The 24,280-nt window shown below is 45.6% G+C and overlaps 1 protein-coding gene, 1 long non-coding RNA gene and 2 other non-coding genes across 5 annotated transcripts in view; 1 reads left to right on the plus strand and 3 right to left on the minus strand.

The window, feature by feature from the left end:
• Positions 1-687: 687 nt before the first annotated feature.
• Positions 688-825, minus strand: LOC132004635 (small nucleolar RNA SNORA76). The gene has a single exon (XR_009400588.1). It is a non-coding gene; the product is annotated as a small nucleolar RNA SNORA76 (small nucleolar RNA).
• A 29-nt stretch (positions 826-854) lies between these two features.
• Positions 855-2,002, minus strand: LOC132004303 (uncharacterized). The gene is made up of 2 exons (XR_009400485.1): positions 1,152-2,002; positions 855-940 (listed from the first exon to the last, which is right to left on the minus strand). It is a non-coding gene; the product is annotated as an uncharacterized LOC132004303 (long non-coding RNA).
• Positions 1,019-1,090, minus strand: LOC132004619 (small nucleolar RNA SNORD104). Its single transcript, XR_009400573.1, has one exon. It is a non-coding gene; the product is annotated as a small nucleolar RNA SNORD104 (small nucleolar RNA).
• Positions 2,003-12,198: 10,196 nt separating the features above from the next.
• The window catches only part of ERN1 (endoplasmic reticulum to nucleus signaling 1), a 76,816-nt gene continuing 64,734 nt past the window's right edge, over positions 12,199-24,280 (plus strand). For both annotated transcript variants that reach the window (XM_059380687.1, XM_059380688.1), the window contains exon 1: positions 12,199-12,425. In XM_059380687.1, the coding sequence (XP_059236670.1) occupies positions 12,372-12,425 (54 nt within the window). In that variant the 5' untranslated portion in view covers positions 12,199-12,371. The remainder of the gene's footprint in view (positions 12,426-24,280) is intronic.

Raw genomic sequence — 24,280 nt, forward strand, 5'->3', positions numbered from 1 at the left:
AAGAGAGTCTGGTTTCTACACTCATCTTAACACCCTCAATAGCGTAGTTAATCCTGTTAACTTAAAGCGCCCTGCACTTAAGATATGCCAAAGTAGTTTAAACACGGCCCTCGTGCATCCTTGCCCTTCAGCAGTGCTGCCTTGTGCTCAGAACTGATAGACCTTTCACCTAAACCCGGGTGAGATGGCTCATCACCATCAATCTGGATTGGGAAGGAGTGTGCATTGCATTTACTTTGGTGCCTGATGGGCCCAGTAATGCATGAAATATATCTTTACAACGACCTTGTGTAGGCTAACTGGGCTAATTTGCCCAAAGCCTTTATCCCATGCTCAGCACAGGATACAAATACGCAGTTGGCCCTAAATGATAGTTTTCCTAGGTGTGTTGCTGCTACACCTTGGCCAGGCTAGTTTCCAAATTCATGCCGCCATCAAGACTGAAACCAGTTCCTGTTAAGTATACCGGGGCTCTTATACTGCTCATTTAGCAACCCCCGCCTTTCAGAGGCCATCCACGGTTAATCAGGTTTCCAGGATCACGGTCAGGAACGTGCCGGGCACTGAGTAGCAAAGCCTACAGGATCCCCGACGTCTCTCCAGGGCGCTTCAACCCGGCTACGAGACAGGCTGGAGTCGTCGCAACCCCCCGCGGAAAACCTCCCAGCTCCCTGCAGCCAAGCGCCGCTCTGTAGCTCGCGGTTAAAAGGGCCGCCGGCGGGGGGGGAACCAGGCGGCCCCAGTTATGCGCAAGCGCAGTACTCTGGCGCTGCAGCCTGACCCCCGGCGCCACGCGCAGGCGCAACGGGGGCTCAAAGGCAGCGCGTCGCGACAAGAACACCCAACGCCGGCACTGGCATCAAATTATTTTATTGAGGGGCTGTGGGGAGAGATCAAAGGGGAGGACAGAGAAATCGGACGCCCTCGGCCCGGCCAGAACCTGCAAGAACGAGAGGAGTGGGTTAGTGGGGCTGCGTCCGCAAGCCCGGTCCCCGCCCGCCGCAACCCCGGAGGCCCGGCTCAGATTGTTGTTCGCATCACCCGCATCAGCAGTCTAACACGTGCTTTTTTTTGGGAATGTCATCACTGCAGGACCCCCAGCGACCCACCCGGTTCCCGCGCCGACCCGCTAGAGCCCATCACAAACACACCAAAAGGTTCCAGCGTCTCAGTCCCGGAAAGAATGAAGCGCTGCTTCTGGCTTCTACTTAAAGGAGCTGAGGGGAGGCGGTTGGGCGGGCCTTGCCGGCAGTAACCAATAGCAAGTGAAGCATCCTGTCACGTGCTGTAACGTAGCCTAAGGAGCGGCTGTGCTCGTTGAGTCCTCCAGAGTGTAGAGTGGTCACATGCCAACCATAGAGATGGGAATCAAAGAAAGACTGCTAGTCTGCATTTTTCTCTCTCTTGTATTGATTGCAGGCTTGTAATTAGCCCGTTTCTCTGCAGTTTACAGAAAAGTTTACAAATAGGACCCAACTGATTCACTTGTTTGTGATGTTCTGTTCCAGGAGGTATGCTAGGAGCTGAGCATATAAAGGTGATAATCTAACCTTGTCCTTTTTTTGAAAGTAACCTGTTCGGTTAAGAAGAGTCTGTCTTTGAATGTCGAGGACGTGCAACCAGATCCTGACTTTGTAACGAATTTGTTGTATGACCCTCAACTGGAGGAGATTAGGAATATCCAAAAAAGTTGTTGTGAACATTAAATGAAATGATGTCATTTGCCCTGCACGTTCTGAGTGGTAAAGAAATAATTGTTTTTAAAGGACTGCTGTGATGTGGAAAACTTATGTGAGGGCAGTGCTTTAATAAATGCTGAAACAGGGGCGCCTGGGTGGCTCAGTGGGTTAAGCCTCTGCCTTCCGCCCAGGTCATGATCCCAGGGTCCTGGAATCGAGCCCCACATCCAGCTCTCTGCTCAGCAGGGAGCCTGCTTCCTTTCCTCTCTCTCTGCCTGCCTCTCTGCCTACTTGTGATCTCTGTCTGTCAAATAAATAAATAAAATCTTTTTAAAATAAATAAATAAATAAATAAATAAATAAATAAATAAATGCTGAAACAGAGCTATGAGCGATCTGCTGTGGAAGCCCCAAGGGCCGAATGCCCAACTTTGGGCAAGTTAGAAGTACTTCTAAGTACTGAACTCTTACTATAACCCAGGCACCCTCTTCATTACAGGTGACCCTTGAACAAGGAAGGGGGTGAGGGAGGCTTTGGGGCACCCACCACCCAGCGGTGGAAAATTCCTGACTCTATTATGACTCTCCCACCACCACCAAGGGGTGGTGCCTGGGTATCTCAGCAGGTTAAGCTCCTGATTCTTGATTTCACGTCAGGTCATGATCTCTGGGTTGTGAGATATGCCTCAGGCGGGGCTCTGGCAGGCATGGATCCTGCTTGAGATTCTCTTCTCCCTCTGCCCCTCACCCTGCTCCTGCGTACACTCTCCCTCTCCCTATTTCTTTCTCTCTTAAAAAAAAAAAAATCAGGGGCGCCTGGGTGGCTCAGTTGGTTAAGCGGCTACCTTCAGCTCAGGGAGAGCCTGTTTCTCCCTCACCCTCTGCCTGGTTCTCTGCCTATTTGTGTTCTGTTTGTCAAATAAATAAATAAAATCTTTTTAAAAATTCTTAAAGAGGAAATACATTTACAGTGCTGTATGGTATCTGTTTTAAAAAAAAAAAAAAAAAAAGGCGGACCAACGCAGTTCAAACCCATGCTGTTCAAGGGTGAACTGTAATGGAGAAAAATATGGCACTGTCCCAAGAGAGCTTAATTTACCTGGAGGGAGAACAGCAACCAGTCACAATATCTGGTTTTATTTCCTCCATGTTCTCTTGGGGAAATTTTTCCTTTTTTCCTCCTAATTAAAAACAAGAAAACCATTTCAACCTGAGCTTGTAGTTACATTGTACTTATTTTCATTATTTTCTACACAGTCTTTAGTTAAATTTAATTTAAATTTAGCTCAGGTTGCATTATTGCAAAGGAAGCCATTCAGAATATTCTTGTGGGTGTGCCAACAAGTTCCTTTGGGGTATGTAGGTGGAGGCACAATTGCTGGGCGGTAGGGTAGGCACATTTCCAATTTTCTAGATAATAGGGAATAACTTTCCAAAGTGGATGCTCTCCTTTGCACTCCCGCATTGGCCTACACCCTCTCCAATTCTTGATATTGTCAGACTTTTCATACGTGAGTATACAATGGTATCTCAGTGCAGTTAAATTTTGAAAGCATTTACTAATTTTTATAGGATCATTGAGCAATCAGCTGACAATCGGGTTTTCTCTTCTGCAGTTGCTCTTTTAAAATTAAACTATAAAAAATTAAACTTTATATACAGTAAAAGGTACCCATATTAAGTGTCCATTTCCCTGGGTTTTGCTTGTTTGTTTTTACAAATAGATACATTTGGGGGTGCCTGGGTGGCTCCGTTGGTTAAGTGTCCGCCTTCGGCTCCATCATGATCCCAGGGTCCTGGGATTGAGCCCCACGGCTGGCTCCCTGCTCAGCGTGGGGCCTGCTTCTACCTCTCCCTCTGCCTGCTGTTCCCTCTGTTTGTCAAGTAAATAAATAAAATATACTTTTGTTTTAATGTCTTTAAAAAACACCAAAAACCAAATAGGCACATTTGTGTGGCCTCCCCCACACTCAAGACACAGAAAATTCTCACTGATCCAAAATGCTTCTCTCTTGCCTCTTTGTAATCAGTGCCCCCCCCCACCCCCGCCTTTAGTCACCAACTCAGGCAGCCACTGACCCATGTTCTGTTATTACAGAATGGTTTTGTCTGTTTTAGATTTTCTTGTAAATGGATTCACGCAGTTTGTACTCTCTTGTGTCTGGCTCCTGTCCCTTAAATGAATGTTTTTGAGATTTGTCCATATTATTGTATCAATGATCGATGCCATTTTGTTGCTGAGTAGGATTTCATTATACGAATATGCCGCAGTTTGTTTTTCCATCCGCATGTTTACAGAATTTGAGTTGTTTCCAGTCTGGGGCTATGATGAATAAAGCTGTTATGAACATTAGAAGTCTTTTTATGGACATTTGTTTGCATTCCTTCTAGGAATGGAATTTTTAGATCATGTGATAAGCATATATCTTTAACTTTATAAGAAAGAGCCTATTTTCCAAAGTGATTACACCATTTTACATTCCCACCAGCAATGTATGAGAGGTCTGGTTATTTCAAATCCTGGTCAGCACTTGACATTGTCACTCATTCTAATGGGGCTCATCACGGTTTTAGTTTACAATTTTCTGATGTCCAAAGATGTTGACCCTCTTTTCATATGACCATGACTATATCTATTTTTGTAACATGCTCAGATCTTTTGCCCACTTTTAAAATTGTTTTCTTAGTAATGAGTTATATGAGTTCTTTAGATCATTTTTCATATCTAAGTATTGGGAATATTTGCCTTTTTATTTTCCTGATAGTGTCTTTCAAAGAGGAGGCATTTTTAATTTTGATGAAATCCAATTTATCATTGATGGGTTCTAAACAAGAGAGTGACCGTGTGGTGGAGTTCAAGCTTCCTGTGACATTCCAGAGCCCAGATTTATAACCCCCGTCCCCCCGAGAATAACATGAGCTACTAATATGGGAGTGCCTACCACAGGCAAGGCCCTTGACATACTTTAGTTCTAATTCTTGGGATAGTCCTGAAAGGTAGGGAATGCTATTTCTGTTTTTTAGCTCTAAGTTCCAGAGCAATCAGAACCAGGACTCAGAGAGATTAAGTAATTCGATTACATTTGCAGAAGTTAACAGATGGCCAAGCACAGCTGGGATTTGAATTCATAACAATTTGATTTTAAAGCTTATGCTCTTTGATCACTATTCCATGCAACCTCCTCAGGACCACCCATTTGGTCAAAACTATTCCTCGTTATCTGAGAATGTGGAGCTCATCCAACATACAGACCTACACACCTCACTTTTGAGGAAGGCTTACTAACTTCCCACCCCAGGAACTACCCAGTGAACCAAGGGACCAGGAGCAGAAGGGATGGTGGGGAGTCCCAACTCAGAATGGTAGATGGACCCAGAAGTTATACAGAAGATCTAAGACCTGAGTCCCTGGGAGGAGAGTCAAGAAGGGTACTGAGTCTGGAGAGGCCTGAGGTGAGTGTGGAACAGGGCTCCTGGGAAGCGAGAGGGTCACCAGCATGTGGGGATGAAAGATGGAGAAGGGGTGCCTGGGTGGCTCAGGGGGGTTAAAGCCTCTGCCTTTGGCTCAGGTCATGATCCCAGAATGCTGGGATTGAGCACCACATTAGGCTCCCTGCTCGGCGTGGAGCCTGCCTCTCTGCCTACTTGTGATCTCTGTCCAATAAATAAAATCTTTTAAAAAATGAAAGAAAGGAAGATGGAGAAGACGGAGAACACTGTCTAGAACAATCATCCTGCCAGCGTTGTGACTTGCTCCTATGGCTACCACGGGTGTATGTGTGGAGAGAGGTAATGTGTGGAAGCCAAAGGGGACCCAAATCATCCCATTGTAACTTCCCTCAACTTTCCTCTTCTCTAGCTCAACCTAACACAACCCTTGAGACCCTTCTCTATGGTCTCAGAAGATGTGGCCTCTCATTCACTTTCTCTTTCAGGAAACATTTAAAAGTCCTTCCATGCTTCATCCTATTCTGGGCACAAGAAATACAAACGTGAAGCCGAGTCTCTATCTTCAAGCAGCCCACAGTGTAGATGAGGGTAAAAAGAAAACCCTTACATTTTATGTACTTCAGGTCCCTTTTTCAACCTCTTTCGACCAGAGTCATCTTCAGAGTGCTGGTGTAGGTGGGGAAGAAAAAAGGAGAAAGAAAACTCTGCTTTACTAAAGGTCAGCTGTGGGCCACATGTGGTCAAACCCATTGTTGATTTAGTCCTTCTAGAAATGCTAAGCCAGCATTTTAATCAGGGTTTATTGGTTTTGAATGATGAACCCAACTCGAGCTAGCTGAGGTAAATGGGGGAAGGTCTTCTGGTTCCGTAGAGGAGGCCTGACAGGCTGGGCCGGCCAATCTCAAGCCAAATCAAATCAGAACGTACACTTGTCCTGGGCACCTTGACTCCATCTGTGTGTCTCTAGTCAATTTCTTTCTTTTGTGTTGGCTTTCTACCTGATGGAGGCAGTTCCTGGGCCTCCTACCTCCTGGCTCGGCCACTAGAAAGGAAATGAGTTTCTTTTTCTGACTCTAGGTGGAGTAGGGTCAAGTGAAGGTGGCCAGATGGGTGGCTGTTTTGCTTGTGTAATACTGCATATCCAAACCATGCCATGAATCAGAGCTAAAAACATCAGCCATTTTAGTATCTCTTGCAAGTGTGAGAGTTCACTAGGCTCAGCTTAGAAGTTCTTCAGCTCCATGTGGCGTCCGATGATGACACCTAGGGGCTTGACTGGGCTGGAACATTCAAGAAGGCTCGCCTAGATGGCTGACTGCTGGGGCTGGCTGGCCACTAGGGGCTCAGTTGGAGCTGTTAATTAGGACAACTCCGTTGTCCTCCAGGTGGCCTGTGGGTGGCTTGGGCTTCTCCCAACACAGCCACGAGGTTCCAAGAAGGAGTATCCACAAAGTGAGAATTCTAAGAGGAAGGAAATGGAAGCTGCCAGGCCTCTTAAACCTGGGCTGGTAAGTCCCTGAACATCACTTCTGGTCAAGACCAATCCTGGAGCCCGTCTAGATTCAAAGGAGGAAAAACAGCTCTATCTTTTTATTTTTAACTTTTATTTATTTACTTAATGTTTTTTAAACAGATTTTATTTTATTATTTTTTTTAAAAGATTTTATTTATTTATTTGGCAGAGATCACAAGTAGGCAGAGAGGCAGGCAGAGAGAGAGAGAGGAGGAAGCAGGCTCCCCACTGAGCAGAGAGCCCGATGCGGGGCATGATCCCAGAACCCTGGGATCATGACCTGAGCCGAAGGCAGAGGCTTTAACCCACTGAGTCACCCAGGAGCCCCTATTTACTTAGTTTTTAATTTTTATTTATGTACTCCCCACTGGCCCATCCGGCTGCTTTCCCCACCTCATCTCCTACCGGTCCCCAGTGTGGACGTCAAGCACGGGCTCACCGAGGAGTCAGCATGGGCTTCCATGAAGCCACACAGGGTCACCCCTTCCTCCTGCCTTTGTTCTGGCCCTCCTCTTCCCCTGCCAAATCTGAAAGGACCCAGTGCAGAAACTACTTCTTCCATGAAGCCCTCAGTGCATGCCTCTGCCCTGCTCCTGCTCCATCCACCCCATCCCTTTCCTTCCACAGGATCCATCTCTCTGGAGCACCATAATTCTGTTTCTGAGTTGACTCCTGCTTTCTCAAACTTTTCACAGCCGCCCTTGCGCGGTGCTTATTTTAGGGCACGTCCTAACACTTTCGCCAGCCTGCAAACTCTGTCATATTCCCTCACGGCCCTTTGTTTTCAGAAGCCCTTGGCAATACTTGCTAAAAGAATGAATGAATGAGTCGTCATCATCTGTGGAGAAGTCAGAGATGAAGTCATCTGCAAAAGGAAGCTGACTAGATTAAAACTAAGTTTGCCTTCTGCTCTGAAATCCGGTTATGTCTGTGAATGAGTTCTAGGGAGAAAGGAGAGAAAGTAAGGTCTGCATATTAAGCTGTGAGAAACACAGGAAGGAGGAAAAAGAGCCAGAAAAAGGTAACACCCAGAGAGGGAAAGTTCAGAAAGAAGAACTATTAACACGTCTGAAGGGAGGCTCAGGAAAAACTAGACGAACCATGGCCACTGGGATTTCACAAGAGGAAGAATGTTTATGAGCTGCCTGAAGGAAGTTTCCAGAGAGTTCTGTGGAAATAAGCCAGACCCCAGGGGAGTAGGAGGGACTGGCCAGTGAGGAAGTGGAGGCATTTTGAGAGGACAGCCATTTTCACACTGGTGCTGAGTTGGCTCTTGGAGAACATACATTTCTGATAAACGGTGATACCATGGACGCTTCCCCATGGTGGCACACAGACTTGGTACAACTGAGTGGGAAATACGGCAGCTCACAGGCGAGTGAACAAATAATCAGTCAGGATTAGACTGGATTATCTCACAGGGCAGAACTGCCAGGAGGAAGCTCACTCTTCTCTCCCAGGTGGCTGCTCTATTATTCGCCTTCTTTTGCACACTCCCCCGATGAGGCTAGGAGTCTTACACGTTGTTTGAGGCAATGCCCCTCATGACCACACATTTGTATGCATTTCTGGTGGTTATCGGTACTCGAGGGAAACGCCAACCTGGGCTCCTAACTATGTTTACACGTCACATAATAGTTCCTTGTCATCACGCTAGGGGAGGAGCAAGAATAACAAGCAGCTAATGGGGGAGCATGTCATAGCATCTGGGGTTGACCAGATGAACTCTGACGTCATATACGTAGCTGGGTCCTAATCTAGGTCGTGCCCCTTCTAGCTACGTGTTACCCCCACCAGACTTTGGACCTTTTAACATTTCAATGTGTCACGTGTAAAACAGGGCAAACAACATCCACCCCTGGAACTGCTCAGATAACGTGAGGTGACCCTATGAAGCATGTACTCGCACATTCCCAAACAATAGCCAACAGCCAATAACCCTTCACTGTGATAATGAGGAACACTTCCCCTTTGCAACACAAGGAAGTGTGCAGTAGGTTGGATTCTGTGGTAAAGAGTTCTTCAGAGTGTCACTCTCTTTCCAGATCTGGTCATCCTGGAACAGGACGAGCCAAAGTTCTGTTTACCTAAACACACTGCTCACAATGACAGCAGCGTTTCTTGAATTTCCCTTCAGTGGTGGAACCTGAAGGAGATAAAGATTTCACTTGCTACCAGAGACTCTCGCCTCCTTGTTTGACTTCTCCCGTAACTACCCTAGACATGCTGGAAGGTCAAATCCGTTTGGAAGCAGCTGCAGTAGCATCGACATCACAAAAAAGTCAGTCCCCTCATTCTCATAAAGACACTGTTCCTTTGAGATGGTCCTGGAACTGTCAACCATGACCTCTCTTTTTGGCTTTACCAGCTTCTTTCCCTTTCAAGATTCCTTGATGAGGAAGACAAATATGATTTTCCTCATATGCAGAACTTAAGAAAACAGAGAACATAGGGGAAGGGAAGAAAAATAAAATAAGATGAAATCAGAGAGGGAGACAAACCATAAGGGACTCTTAACTGTAGGAAATAAACTGAGGGGTGCTGGTGGGGAGGTGGGTGGGGGGCTGGGATAACTGCGTGATGGGCATTAAATAGGCATTTCATGTAATGAGCCCTGCATGTTACATGCAACTGATGAATCACTGAATTCTACCTCTGAAACGAATAATATGCCATATGTTCATTAAATTGATTTTAAATTAAAAAAAAAAGTCTTTCAAAGGCAGCTACCCTCTCACTGAATAGCTATCTGCAAGCCAACCTCTTAATCATTTTTAAATGAAATTTTGAAGGGTTTTAAACAGGAATGAAGAGGCTGAGTCGTGATTTATCCCACCAGAGGGCGACATTTGCTAAAATAAACAAAAGGGATTAGCTGCTGCAGGAATTAACACCGGACATTATGAGAGAGCAGAGGCAAAGGCTCTTGGCTACCCTCAGTCACCTGCGGAAACTGGAAAACATACAGGCCTCTGGGGTCCATCCCTGGAAATGCTAGTGGGGGATGAGGACAGGAAAAGGTGTCAGAAATCTGTTTTTTAAACATTCTCCAAGTTGGGGAATCACTGGTTCAGAGAGAAGTGAAAATAAGATTTTGTGAACTTACTTTCCCCCAACCCCCTGCTCCTCAGACATATTCCGGTCCTCAGACATATTCCAGACATAGTGCCGAATCCCATACACATATTTTTCTTGCCTTGGTGAAAAGAGAGGGCTTATCTTCACACAAAGATCATGACCTTGGCCTTGTTTAGAGCATGCTATTTAATGCAATTTCCAGAAAGGTCATTTACTGCCTGCTCATTTTCAGGTCTTTTCTACAGGTCCAATCCAAAGGCTCCCTACAAAAATATTTCCATTTCTGTTTCTATTTATCAGTGATGCCAGCTTTTGTTTTATCATACGCAAAAAGCTGTCAAAACAGTACCTAATTACGGAACAGACTTATGGGCAATGCTATCATAAATAAAAACAGAGCTTATCATAGGAGTTGCCAGTTAAGTGGAGAAGCACATAAAACATGGGAATTGATTAAGTGTAAGAACAGTCTAAGTGTTGCGTGAGAAATTCTGACAATCTATAATAGCACAGTTAAGGCCTGGGGATTTGGTCCAACTGCGTACGAGATACAAAATATACCTACCTGGCCTAGACTCCTTGGAACACATTTCTTGTTTTCTTTGTTGGATCTTTAAAGCTAATTTATGAGTCAGATGAGTCAGATTCCCTTTTGTGTTTCATCTACTGTGCTTACAGGGTCACAGTGACATTCTGAATTGTCAAAGGGCTGCCAGAGTTCCAGGCCAGAAAGTTCCCCTCCTAGACTTACACTGTTTGAGAAAAAGCACCAGAGAAGGGATGTGAAAGCAGTATTTTCTAGTCAAGCTCCTCTTTCAACTCAACTCATCTTGCAGATCCTGTCTTCAGCTGGCAAGCAGGACAGGTAAAAAGCCCCTCCCAGTCTCTGGATTGTAGGCTCCTCCCTGGACCCAGGGCTATTCTGCTAGGAGTGATGGACCCTCTGCTTCCACCCATCTTTCTGTCAGTCCCAAACCTCTCTACAGTGAAACGTGCGGATACCACTCTTCAAAATATGTCTACCTCTTTCACAGTTGCCAAGATTCATCACACTCTGAAAAATTGGTGTTAGGGGGGCACCTGGGTGGCTCAGTGGGTTAAAGTCTCTGCCTTCAGCTCAGGTCATGATCCTAGGGTCGAGGAGCCTGCTAATCACCCCCACCCCCCCACCTGCCTCTCTGCCTACTTGTGATCTCTCTGTCAAATAAATAAATAAAATATTTTTTTAAAAAATTGGTGTTAGGCTCTCCAGCAGTGGTAGAGACAGGTCCCTTGACTTAGATCCAGGCATTGGGGGCTGGGAATAGGGAACTCTGTTTATGGATTTTGGCTTCCAGTGAGCATCTATCTATTTTATATTTGAATAGGGTTGATCTAGATATTTGGGCTGTCCCTCGCTACTTCTTTGCTGTTTTCTCTAGCATTGCCTACTCCTTTCCCCCAAACCCTGAAAAATCTTTGGCTGTCATGTGAGCAAGTCAGGAAAAATTAGAGAAGTCGCTATCCCCTATTTCTTTTTCTCCAAGGATATGCAAATGTGATGCTTTGAGTCTTAGTTTCTCCTGTTACAAACAATATGTCTTTTCTCTCCACTTCCATCCAAGTGGAGAGCAGCTGGGGACCCTGTGACCAAATGGGTGCCAGACTTTTAAATTCAGGTTGATAGGCTACAATCCTCAAATAGATCTTGTATGAGTCCTCAACATAACCACTCCCTCCAACGAGTTGTGACCCATGTCATCTCCAGCTCCACGAAGTCACATCTACGAAATGCCACATTAACACACAACGCAAGCTGCTGAAATGGATTCTTTCTTTGCTTATAATTTTTGGAGAATGCCTTGGCTGTAGTTTATTCCAAAGGGAAGAGATGATTGTTGGACGAGATTTGAGGGGAATTCCTGAGGGCAAGCGGAAGAAAGGGCTTTGGGGCTCGCTGAAAAACAGAGCACCCTAGAGCTGTGGACTTGCGCGCATGGCAGAAATGTCGTGTTTGCTGGAGTCCCTGAGAGCTGCGGACCCTGGCTCCGGAGGTCGTCCATCATTCCACCACGACGGAAAGACGAAGCGGGGTCTCTGGACAGCCGGCACCACCAGTCTCCTGGACTTTCCCCTGATCCAGTCTTAACACAGCGGGTCTCTCCGTGGAACTGGTGGGACCGCCTGGGGACCGCGTGGGGAAGGGGTGCACCCGCGGGACGGGACTGCCAGCCTCCCTCAGCCCTCGGCAAAGCTCCCTGCCTCAAACGCTCAGTGCCCCTAGACGCGGGACACCCAGGTCTGGTCCTTCTCCGCTGGAGCCGCGGCCGCGTGACTCCCTGAACGCAGGAGGCCAGCACCGCCCCGGCCCCGCCCCTCCAGAACAGCCCCGCCCCAGGCTCCGCCTCAGGGCTCGGCCCCCGCCCAGTTTCGGGGCCGCCCCTCGGTCGGCCCCGCCCCCGTCCCCGCCCCGACCGGAAGAAGCGCCGGCACCCGGCGCTTATAGGGCTGGGCATGGGGGTGCTGCCACCGCCTAGTCAGCTCTGCGTCCGCTGAAGTCCGGCCGCCGCGGCGCTGTCGTCGCGGCGCCCCCGCCCCGTCCTCAGCCCGCCCGCCCGCACCGCCCCCCGGAGCCGGCCGGCCGGGCCGGGAGCCAGGCCCGAGTCCTCGCCATGCCGGCCCGGCTGCTGCTGGTGCTGCTGGCGCTGCTGCTGCCTGGCCCCGGGGTGAGTGACCCGGAGAGCGTGGGGTGGGGGACAGCGCGGGGCGGACTGGGGTCCGAGTCGGGATCGCGGCGGTGGTGGCGGCCCGGGCTCCCGAGCGCTCGGGCAGGACGTAGGAGACTGCGCCGGGCGGGGAGCGAGCACCTCCGGGCCGGCCTGAGTGGCGGCCGCGGTCGGCCCGGCCGAGGCGCACGCCACCCGAAGGGCCTCGCGGGCCAGCGCGGCTGTCACGGGCAGCGTCTCCCGGGGCCCCGTGCGCTCCCGCACAACTTTGCGTCGCCCCGGCGGCACCTTGGGGCCTCTCGAAGGCGCTTGGAAGGCGGCCCCACCTGCCGGACCCTTCCCACAGGTGGGCGCCGGCTCTGTCTGGCGGTGGCCGCGGGGCAAGGATAGAAGGGGCCCTATAATCGAGGAGGAGGGGAATGTCTTGCGTTTATAATCCTTGTTTGAACTTTTAAAAATTCGAGAACTTCGGGAAACGAACGCCCCTGGGAGCGGGTAAGCATTTTTACCTGCGAGTATGATTCTGCTTTACCTGCCTTGCAGGTTTCTAAATGTGCAGAGGCAGGAGGCATCCTTTTGGGCACCAAGACTTCTTTAAGCAAGTTAAGCTGTGGGATTTACACTCTTTTTAAAGATCCCATGTGAGACAGCAGTGAAGCCTCTTCAAAACTTTAAATGGAGACTGTCTCCTCACGTCAGAGCACTGTGGAGCGGTCTGAAGGGTCTTTTCATCTTTTCCTGCAGAGAAATGGCTGGATTACATTTATTTAACTATTTTAAGACCTTCACTCAGGCTGTAGATTTGGGCCCCGTGGCCGGGGAGGACATTTTGTGGACAGACTTGGCTTTTTTCCTTCTAGTTGAAAAAAACCTAAATTAGTGGTTTAAAAAAAAAAAAAAAACACAACAAAACACCTCGTTGTTCAGGATGTGGGTATGGTACATTGGTTCAGGTTCTTGTTTAATGACTTCCACTATGTGCCTTTTAATATGGTATATCATGTACCAGGTGTCGGGGTGGAGAATTGACATGTGTATACCTGAGTGCCAAAGTGTGAAGTCTTCAGAGGTCATGCATGTTTGGTAAAAGTCTGTGCTCTTGGAGTAACAAGACCTTGAAAATAGATGAAGTAAAATATAAGATCACCTTTTTCAAATTTGGGGGTGTTTTAAGGGGAAAATTTGTACACATTTCCTGATAGAACTCATGTAAGTTGTTCTTTTTTTTTTTTTTTTTTTTTTTAAGACTGTATTTATTTTAGAGAGAGAACACAAGCAGGGGAAGGGCGAGGGGAGCCGAGGGAGAGGGAGAAGCAAACTCTGGGCTGAGCAGGAAGCCCCACTGGGGTTTGATCCCAGGACCTTGGAATCGTAGCCTGAGCCCAAGGCAGATGCTTAACACACTGAGCCACCCAGATGCCCCAAGTTTTTCTTCTAATTAAAAAAGAGAATCCACTTTCACAACTAGGGTCACATTTTGAATGTGAACACTTTACCCTGGATTGGTTAACTGTTCCTCGGCATTTGTTCATAAATAAGAGTATAAACATGATGAGCAAACAAATGACATGGAAATCGATCATTTCATATCAGGGTCGAGGTATATATGGTTTTCTTTGCCACATCTTTCCATTGGCTGTTATTTCGCAGGATTCTAGTATTTTAGTTATTCAGTAACTTAGAGCCAAAAATAACTATTTAGCTTTAGTTGGGACTATAGTTTCAGTTTGTGTAAATATTTCCAAATTGTATTTAGAAATCCAAACTTCTCCAAGTTCATGGTACAATATTCCAGACCCTTATCAAAAAGCTACATTTTAGTGTAACTGCTTTATAAGTAAAATGTCAGAATTTTACTCCTGGAAGTATCTACCAGTAAAAATTTTGATCCCCAAACATAGAATTATTATTTTAAATTTTAAGTGGAACCTGTTGCAGAGTTTGCAGTTAAAGTGGGAGGAGCGATATTCCGCAAAACCTATTGGGTGTAAAATTGGACAAACCTGAGTTCAGACTGGTCACTTGCCAGCTGTGCCCTCAGATTATTTTACTCTTTAGAGAGTCTGTTCACTGATATGTGAAATGGGGATAACTAGCACGTGTGAAGGCACCTTGTATATCGTAGGTAATAAATGTAACCCCCCCCCCGTGTTTTTTACTGTCTTTATTTTTTTTAACGTTATACACTCGCCAAAGAAAATTTTCTTTCCTTTTTTTTTTTTTTAAATTTTGTTTATTTATTTGACAGACAGAGCATAAGTAGGCAGAGAGGCAGGCAGAGAGAGAGAGAGAGAGGAGGAAGCAGGCTCCCTGCTGAGGAGAGAGCCCCATGCAGGGCTCGATCCCAGGACCCTGAGATCATGACCTGAGCTGAAGGCAGAGGCTTAACCCACCGAGCCACCCAGGCGCCCCTCCAAAGAATATTTTCAGTGCTCTTTTTTTAAGTTTTAAATTTATTTTAAGTAATCTCTACACCCATTGTGGAACTCGCACTCATGACCCTGAGATCAAGAGACGCATGCTCTACCGGACTGAGCCAGCCAGATAGATGCCCCAATGCTGTTTCTTTCTGATTGATGAAATAACTCGTGCGTTGGAAGCAATACTGTGAGTTTCTTTCACGAGCGCGTCTGATTGAGCTAGACATTGACTCATCCTAGGCTGAGACTCTAGGCTATCATATCCAAAAATGCAATAACATTGGTGTTACTAACTTCAGGCTGCCTCTTGTTAATCCAAATTGTGCTTATTTAGTGAGTGTTTTCCCTCCTCCCTGGACCTGGATCTTGTACCCAGTGTTGGTTTGTATTACATCATCACTGTCCTTTAGTCCTTATTTAATGGTGTTTATGTACTGTTTCTGTCAGGTACCAAACAGATCTGAAGCATGGGAGGCAAAATGCTATCTTCAGCTACAATATATACGATTTCTTTTATTCAGCCAGTGTTTTGGTTTTAGAGGAGAGTAAACAATGTCACCGAGAACCAAGGCCCATGTGTGTACAAAAACACACTGAGGATACCATCTGAGACAAGAGGCTTAACTAGAAATGTCCTGGCTTATCATTTGCTCTGATAGTTATCACCTCCACGAATGATCTTACTAGGCGATATCAAGAATTTATACTGAGGCCATGAGGAGAATGTTTCATTAAGCTCATATCAGAGCTTCTGATCATGAAATTGGACTGTAGTTCACATGTGTGTGTTTTGTTTCATGCCTGGCCTCTGGGTTTTCCACAGTAGTTTAGTTTCTCAGAGCAGGAGAGAAGTGTGTATGAGAGTTCCTCTTGACAGTGTTCAAGAGTAGGCTGTATTCCTGAACGTAAAACTAGTGAGCTATGTAAAGGTTTCTTCTTGTCTGGACAGAATCATGCCACCTGCATGGTCCTGGGGGTGAGAGTTCTTTGCCTGCGTCAGATTTTGACTCCATTTTTCAGGTTGAGGAATTTTTGGATAATGATTTCATTTTCACTGGAAACCTCTCTGGTTTGGGGATCCAAAGTAATCTTTAGGTTCAAGATTGTCTATGTTTTATAATGATCAAATATTCTCCCTGAAGAGATGATATAGGCAAGAAAAATGTAATGTATCATTTTAATGGATTCAGTTTTTATTATGCACAAATAACTAGGGGCCTGTAACCTAGCAATATGATTAGAGTGTGATGCTGGCTTGAAAAAATAGGGACAGTGAATCATAGTTTGTGAATAATAAACATGCTTGTTGGCTGTATTTCCTAGGGGTTGGGGATTTTTTTTTCTATCTTTATCTTCACCTATATCCCCCTCTTTGGTTTCAGATTTCCTTGTGTCAGAGCAACACATTCTTAGTGATATTTAAGTGAGTGTCACAGACAAGATATGGGCTAGGAAAAGTAGACCTTTTAAAAGGAATCATAAGCTCCCTCCTTGCATTTTTTTAAAATTTATTTTTAGTCTCTACATTTAAAAAAATTTTCTTTATTTTTTGGTCTACACCCAATGTGGGGCTTGAACTCACGACCCTGAGATCAAGAGTCACATGCTCTACTGATCAAGCCAGCCAGGCGCCCCTCTACATCACTTCCGATTATCATATGATCTTTGTTCATGTACAACTACACAGCAAATACAGCAGCATAAAAATACATGTTCTATATTTATGTTTAGTTTCACAGAAGCTTTCTATAACTGGTAGGAAATTTTCTGAGTATGTTATTGAATTTGTCACTTAGACTAGCACCTTGGTAAACCATCATCCATGCCAAAAGCATTTGAGCCTTCTATGTCCAGCCTGAGTTTGGAGACTGGGGTCGCACTGACCAAGATCGATACGGTAATAAACCATGCTTTGCCTAGTGGCCACCCTGCCAGGTCCTATAGATTGTTTTCAGCTTTCCCATTATTATAAGGAAAGGTGTATTTCTCTTTCTTCAAATCTCTGTGTTTGGTGCTTTTTCCCCCCTTTTCTTTTTTAAAGATTTTATGTATTTATTTATTTGACAGAGAAAGACACAGCGAGAGAGGGAACACAAGCAGAGGGAGTGGGAGTGGGAGAGGGAGAAGCAGGCTTCCCGCTGAGCAGGGAGCCCTACCCGGGGCTCGATCCCATGACCTGAGCCAAAGGCAGATGCTTACTGACTGAGCCACCCAGGCACCCCCTAATGATTTGATATATATCCTTCCAGACATTTTTTCTGTGTACATATTTGTGTAGATATTTTTCTTACTCAAACTGGAACATATCCTGGATCTTTCTGTGCCGATAAATTTAATTCTGCAGCTTATTCTCACTGTCGCATACTGCTTCTCTCATTGGATGAACCATAATTTGGGGGGGGGGGGTTGGATACCATAATTTGGCCAGTAAGCCATTTAGCTATGAAGGCTGTTTTTAATTTTAATTACTACAAACAGTGTGGTGGGGTGCCTGGGTGGCTCAGTCGGTTAAGTGTCTGCCTTTGGCTGAGGTCATAATCTCAGGGTCCTAGGATAGAGCCCCTTATCAGCTCCCAGCTCAGCAGGGAGTCTGCTTCTCCCTCTCCCTCTGCTCCTCCCCCTGCTCATTTTCTCTCTCTTCCTTCCTCTCTCTTTCTTTCTCAAATAAATAAATACAATCTTTCTTAAGAACAAAAAACAACAATGTGATAAACCCTCTTGTGCTAAGCATATCTTAACTGCCTAATTATTTCCTTGGAATAAATTCTCAGAATCAGAATTTGCTAATCTTATTTACTCTTGCCCTCTTCCCCAGCCTCCAGGGAATGCTGGATGTTTTAAAAAGCACAACACTAACCTTTAAATTGGTTTTATAGCAACCATTTTAAAGTAACCTGTTTTCTTTTAGCAGTGTGGATTTTAGGTCAAGCGAAAATGGACCGTCTAGATCTTGTTTTGTTTATGTTTTGAAGATGTAAATGCCTGTAGCAGTGTCTTGCTGACAACTTATATACATAAAAGCTGCTGAGAAATGTTTTATTCTAATGTGTTAAGCAACTTGGTCTGCAGTGGTTTCAGATCAGCTTTCTAACAGATGTGACTCCCACGAGCGCCCTGAAATACCTCGGGATAATTCTGTGAGTTTGGTTTTGAGGGTAGCCGACCTTCTGCAGACAAGATTCTTTCTGTAGTTTGTCATGAGGCCATTTAAAGTCTTGCCTCGAGACTCTTAATAAATCAAGAGTTGGAGCATTGACTGTCCCCGACCATAGTTCTTAATAATTTGTCCATACAAGTGTTTTTCCTGGGAAGATTCAGGTACCACTTGGCAATGGAATTATGCCTTTGGTGGTGTTTTGTCTTTTCCACAAACATACCTAAACTTACTTGTCCAAAAGAATGTTGTGTCTTTCCAAATAATCACTCCTTTAGAGGTCAGGGTTCATGTCATACAAATCAGTTATTTTTTTTTTCTTTTCAGTATTTCATTTAGGAATTCATTTAACCCATTTAATAATTCAGGAACCCTAAAAAAGCAAATATTTACTCTTAAGCCAATAATACTTACACAATTTAAAACCTTTCCCAATTCCTTCCGGTGTTTGCTTGAATATAACTTCTCCATGGTTCATGCTGAAATTTTGATCAAAACTATTACTCAGCTTGATTGCATAATTTATTAAGGATACTTGGACTTGATTTTTGATTGTTTTTAAAAACCAACTAAGCATGAATTGTCACTTAGGGGATACAAAAGTATATTCTTTGAAGGGGATTTCCAAAAAACTCCAGAAATATTGTGAGCAGTGGGAGCACATACAAATAAATGGGTAGCCTCCCGAGTAACTAGAGTAAGGGTAGCAGGAGTCTTGTTGATCTAGCCCAATGGGTCTCAGTATTTTCCCCACCCCAAGTGAGGAATAAGAGAGTGCATATCCATCAGTAAGAGTGGGAGCACCTTGGAGGGTGATATTTGGAGCATATACCATGCCCTCCCCTCCCAAGTTGAACAATAGCTATTCTGCTTTTTCCTAGAGCAGACAGATGAGGACGCTGAGGCCAGAAAGGGCTGGGGACCTATCCAAGGTCATGCTTCGGTGGCGGAACTGAACTTTGAGCCTAATCCTCCCGCTTCCCTTTGAAGAGCGGGCTCCCACAGTGCTTGTGTCCTGGTGGCTTTGTTAGAACCCGTCAGTTTACCCAGTCACACCCTGAGCAGATGACCGACCATGCTGCAAGGAGAGATTGGCTCTAGAGAAGGAATGGGCAGAGAGGAAAGCAGACTTTCTTGGAAGCTTCAGGAATGTGTGCAGATGATGCTCTTGTTCCTCCCAAGAAAGTCATGGCCTCTTACACTTTGTTCCAGTAGTAGAAAGATGTAGCTTTGAGGTGGAAACACTGCCTTCACCTGAGACTGTCCATCAGCGAGAAGGATCATTGTCAACTCTAGAGCCAAGTCCAGTGAAGGTGAATAGAGTGGAGATTGAGCAGCCCTTAAAACCAGGTCATAGTTGAAGCTCAATTCTTTGCTTAGGTCTAATAATATCCAAGCAGGTGCATGTTTTTTTTTTTTTTTTTTTTCAGTAAGATCTTGCCCAGAAATGTTTCTGAAATAGCAAAACTGAAAGTTCAGGTCTTAGAAGCCTTTACCCAGAGTTGCATGGTGCAGTCAGTCTTTGGTATGGGATCCTGAAAAGCTAGAACCTCTAATCATCAGGCTGGGCCTGGAGTGTTGGCCTTTGCAGGGGCCCTTACCTCCCTGGAGCGGTTCCGGCACCAGGAAGTGGGTCTGTGGTGACAGGAGAGAGAGTGGCCTTGCCCCTTGGACCACAGTGGAGGGATGAAGGTTAGTTTAGGTGGGTCTCAGGAGAGTGTAATGAGGGAGACAGGAGGCCACCAAGAAGGGGCCCTGGTGGGGGGAGAGGGCTGTCAGTTTTCTTGCTGGTTTGCCCTAGAAGGAAGGGCCCTGATTTACTTATCTGTATCCTCTGTGGCATTTAGCATGGGAGTTGGCCATACCCACTGCGGTGAGCACTCAGCAGGTAAGGATTGAATATTCCTTTTTGAAGCTCTTTAAGACCAATAAAACAAGGAGCTGTTTCATGGTCAGGCATGTGGGTTGTGGATTTCTTAGGGGGGAGTAGGAGAGAGGAAGATGTTGCTATACTCTTTAATGGGATCTCATCAGTAGTGTTTCTACAGAGTGAGAGGGGTTCCAGGATACTTGGTTGGGTGGGCGTCAACCATAGTGCCTGGGACCCTCTTCATGGTCTCCTCACCTCGGTAATGAGATTAATTTGTCCATTGCCAAGCCCTGCGAGCTAAATGGTTTGTGATTATGCCAAGTCAGTTTCATTTTTCACTCAGCATGATGTTTCATTGTTTAAAAAAAATGAACCTTGATCTAGGGTTGTCCTCTTATGTATGAAACATGATTTCCCTAGTTAGTAGACTAATTTATCATTATCATTCAAAACCACCCCTTTCTCCAGTGGATTACTCCCCTCTTCCCCACATTTCAGATGAGGGAATAATTGTTTGTCTGGGCTGCAGAAGTGTTTGTCATGGAAACCAAGTTTTCTCTTATGTTTTCTGAACAAACGGTGTTGTCAGAATCCCTAGATATTGTCATTGATCTACAGTAGGGTCATGGGACTTTGTTGACGAAACCGAATCAGATCTCTCTTCTCTTAAACAGCCCCTCACTCCTGAGGGTCTCTGGGAGTGAAAGAAACACCTGCCCAGAGGGCCACAGCTGCAACTAGCAATGTGTTACTTGAGGCAGTGCCTCTCAGCCCTGGCTGAATTAGTCACCCAGAGGCACCTGGGGAGCTCTTTAAATACCCTCTGTTGAGGTACCACCCAAAGTGACTGAAATCAGAATCTCTAGGAATGGAGCCCAGCACCCATCTTTTAAAAAAAATTTTTTTTTTTTTTTCTTCTTCCCAAGCCCCCAGATGATTCTGATGTGCTGTCAGGTAATTCCTGTACCTTCATTGTAGACAGAGCAGATGTGTCTCTCTCCTGTGTCCCGTCACATCACAGAGCACTAGACCAAACTGGAGACAGGCTTGGCTCATTTTGTAGAGAAATTGGGACTGATATGTCCTGCTAGTTAGTGGCTGAACTAGTCATAGGCCAGTTGTGTTGTGCTTTTTCTAATATATCATAGTCTCCAACTTTAAAAGAACAAGTAATTCCAGACAGTTGGGTACTAACTACTGAAATTGCTTTTTAAGAAATCAGCTTTAGCTTATAAACTGACTTTCTGTTGTTGTTGTTTTTAAGATTTTATTTATTCATGAGAGAGAGACAGAGCACAAGCAGGGAAGAGGGAGAGGGGAAGCTGAGCTGGGAGGGAGCCTGAGGTGGACTGGTGGGGGTAGGGAGTGGACTCGATCCCAGGACCTAGAGCTCATGACCTGAGCTGAAGGCAGATACTCAACTGTCTGAGCTACCCAGGTGCCCCCAAACTGGCTTTGTATTAAATAAATTTAGTCATTGAATTATAAGGTGTTTGGAATTCTTTAAAGTTCTAGTGCATGCTTACTTAGTATTTTTGCCTTCTCCATATGTTAAGAGGCCTAATGAATCAGAATAATACTGGCTTCCAGGTTCCTTTGGAGTACCCTCTCTGAGTTGTTTGTTTGTTTGTTTTTTAAGGTTTTATTTATTTTTGAGAGAGAGAGAGCGTGCACGTGCCTGCACAAGCAGGGGGAGGGGCAGAGAGAGAAGCAGACTCCCCCACTGAGCAGGGAGCCTGATGTGAGGCTCCATCCTAGGAGCCTGGAGTCATGACCCGAGTCAAAGGTAGACGCTTCACCTACTGAGCCACCCAGGTGCCCCCCCTCTCTGAGTTAAAAGAGCCTGTTGGAGCCACAGTGAGGCAGCTAAGGGGAGTAGGTGTGGAAGAAATGTGTGAAAGGAGTAGTAGGTTCGATAAAGTACAAGAATGAAGCATATAAACAAAAAGGGCCTTTCTTATCAGGGTGAGAATGGGGGTTGGAAGCCAATCATGGGAGGGTATGATTTGTGATACTCGCCTTCCCTTCTCCTGGGAGGCCTGGATATCCAGATTATTCATCAGCCCGTGGGGATCTGCAGCAGGTGCACGGTTGAAGGGCCTGACTGTAGAACGCACTCAGGAGCTGGCCAGCCTGTTGTCTCAGCAACTGGATGAACCTTGGATGTTACCCTAGGAATCCGAATAGTGGCTTAGAAGCAAGGGGACCTCAGTTCTAAGTGTTACATTGACTGGGCTTGACCACATCTAATGCCCTGCTGGAACAATGGGGGACAGAGATCAGTAGGATTGGGAGGTCACTCTTTGATGACAGCCTCTACCTGGGCCTGGGCATCTGACCTGACAGAGTGGGGTGAACTTGAGGAGGGGAGCCTCCTTCAGTAGACAGACAGGCATAGTTTGTCATTTTAGCTGTTCTGAAATGTAGTTTATAGGCACAGTCTTCTGTTTTCATGTGTGTTTTGACCCATATGATACACGGGTGTTTTTTCAGTGAGTGGGAGGTAGGAGACGAGGGGTTGGGTGCTAGCCAGCTAGAAGACTTTGGACAAATGAATTATTTCCTGTTTCCTCCATAAAATAAAGGCATGAAATTAGAAAATCTAAGCCAGCCAATTCCTAAATATCTTCCCAAATTGGGAAACCATTTAGGTTATAATGACTAGTTACCCCACCCCTCACCTCCCCTCAACAGCTTTACATCCACTCTTACCTGGGTGGTCAAAGATAGGAAGGTTGCTTTGGGCCGCCCCCTGCCCAGCTTCACTAGCTCCCGAATGTGGTAGATTCCCTCTGTTCATTCACTCATTCACCTGTCTTACTGGATGGATATATATTCTATGCCAAGCACTGTTTGCGGGGCTTGGGGCCCATTGATGAACACAACAAAGACCTGTGCCCTCATGAAGACTTCTACTTGGTGGAGAGAGTCAAGCCACAACAGCATGATAAATGCATATATGTATTTGTGAGAAAGTGATAGAATTCTATGGAAAGAGAAAACCTAGAGCAGAGCAAGGGAGTTGCCACAATGATGGACTGTGGTTTCATCTGGTGTCACTCACCTCTCGTATAAGGCGCAGCCGAAGCCTGGGGCCTTCCCTGACCACTGTCCTGTCCTAGGCAAGAGCCCCTCCCTCACTCTGAGTGACATCACATTGCACAGTGTTGGGGTTAATATATGAGTTTGTACCTGAGTTTGTTTCTCGTCTCCTGAAGGGCCGGTATTGACAACTCAAGTATGTTTGAAAACACTGAGCAAATATGAGGTATTGAGTGTAACTGTTGCCAATTTTTGATGACAGCATAGCAAGAGAAAGTTTAAAATTCTATCAAAGAAATCTCAGAAACCCCCCCAGTCCAAGAAACAGAGCCAGCAATTCTTTGATTTTTGTGATGGCTCTGCTCCCAAATGCGCATGTGGTGTGTATATATTTTTTACAAACAAAATTAGTTTTTTTTTTTTTTCCCATTGTAGAAATATCTGTAAGCACTCCAGATAAATTCAGATACTGCAACAAAGATGTAAAGCCGGATTCAGGGAATCTCTGACTTCAAAGGCACCACCTCTCTCTGGACAATCCAGTGACCTGATCCTATAGTTGAGTTACGGTTCATTTTCCACTTGCTGTTTTTGCAGGTTTTGCAAAGAAGAAAACAGTTTCCTTTATGCACAGAGATGAAGAACAAGTTTATCTGTAGTTCTGGCACTCAGCTGACTGCGAACCAGACCACAGTTGCCAATCCCAAATCCTCTTGGTCTGTTAGATCAGTACTTGGAAATCTTTAGGGCTTTTGGTGCGTGGGTAAAGTTCAATCACTTATCTGAGTTGTGGTTTGGAGAAGACCGAGGTCTCCCTTTCAGTTTAGGTGGTTGGTTTTTAGTATCTATAGCAAGAGTGTGCGCATGGGAGTCACCCACTTCCTCCCACATAACATTAGTTGATTTCTATGGTATTTCTTTTCTCCACCCTGAACCTTAAGTGAATCAGATTATTACTAATTTCCAACGTTGAAATATTTCAAGATAAGCAGAGATGGTGGGAAGTTGAAAGACCAGGATTGGGAATGACTCTGCTTAAAGGCATTAAGACTTTTTAAATTCTTGAATTCTTTTGCAGGTTTTGGGCATGTGTTGATTGGTTGGGGCTAGAAGAATCTGCAGTCAAGCCTGAGGAGGGGTGAGGGCCTGGTAAATCACCGATGATCACATCTCTAAGCTAACAGGCAGATTCAGCCCAGTCATGGTACTTTGTAGAATTAGAAACTGATAACCAGAGAGATAATAATGACTTGCCCAGAGCCCAAACCCCAGCTCATAGCCCCATGCCCCATCTGCTTTCTTTTCAGCTTCATTCACCCAGAAGCATGCATTGACCATGTACGAGGCTCACCTAAGGAACTTTGGGGCT

Source organism: Mustela nigripes, chromosome 16, assembly GCF_022355385.1.
Source record: "Mustela nigripes isolate SB6536 chromosome 16, MUSNIG.SB6536, whole genome shotgun sequence".
Classification (NCBI taxonomy): Eukaryota; Metazoa; Chordata; class Mammalia; order Carnivora; family Mustelidae; genus Mustela; species Mustela nigripes.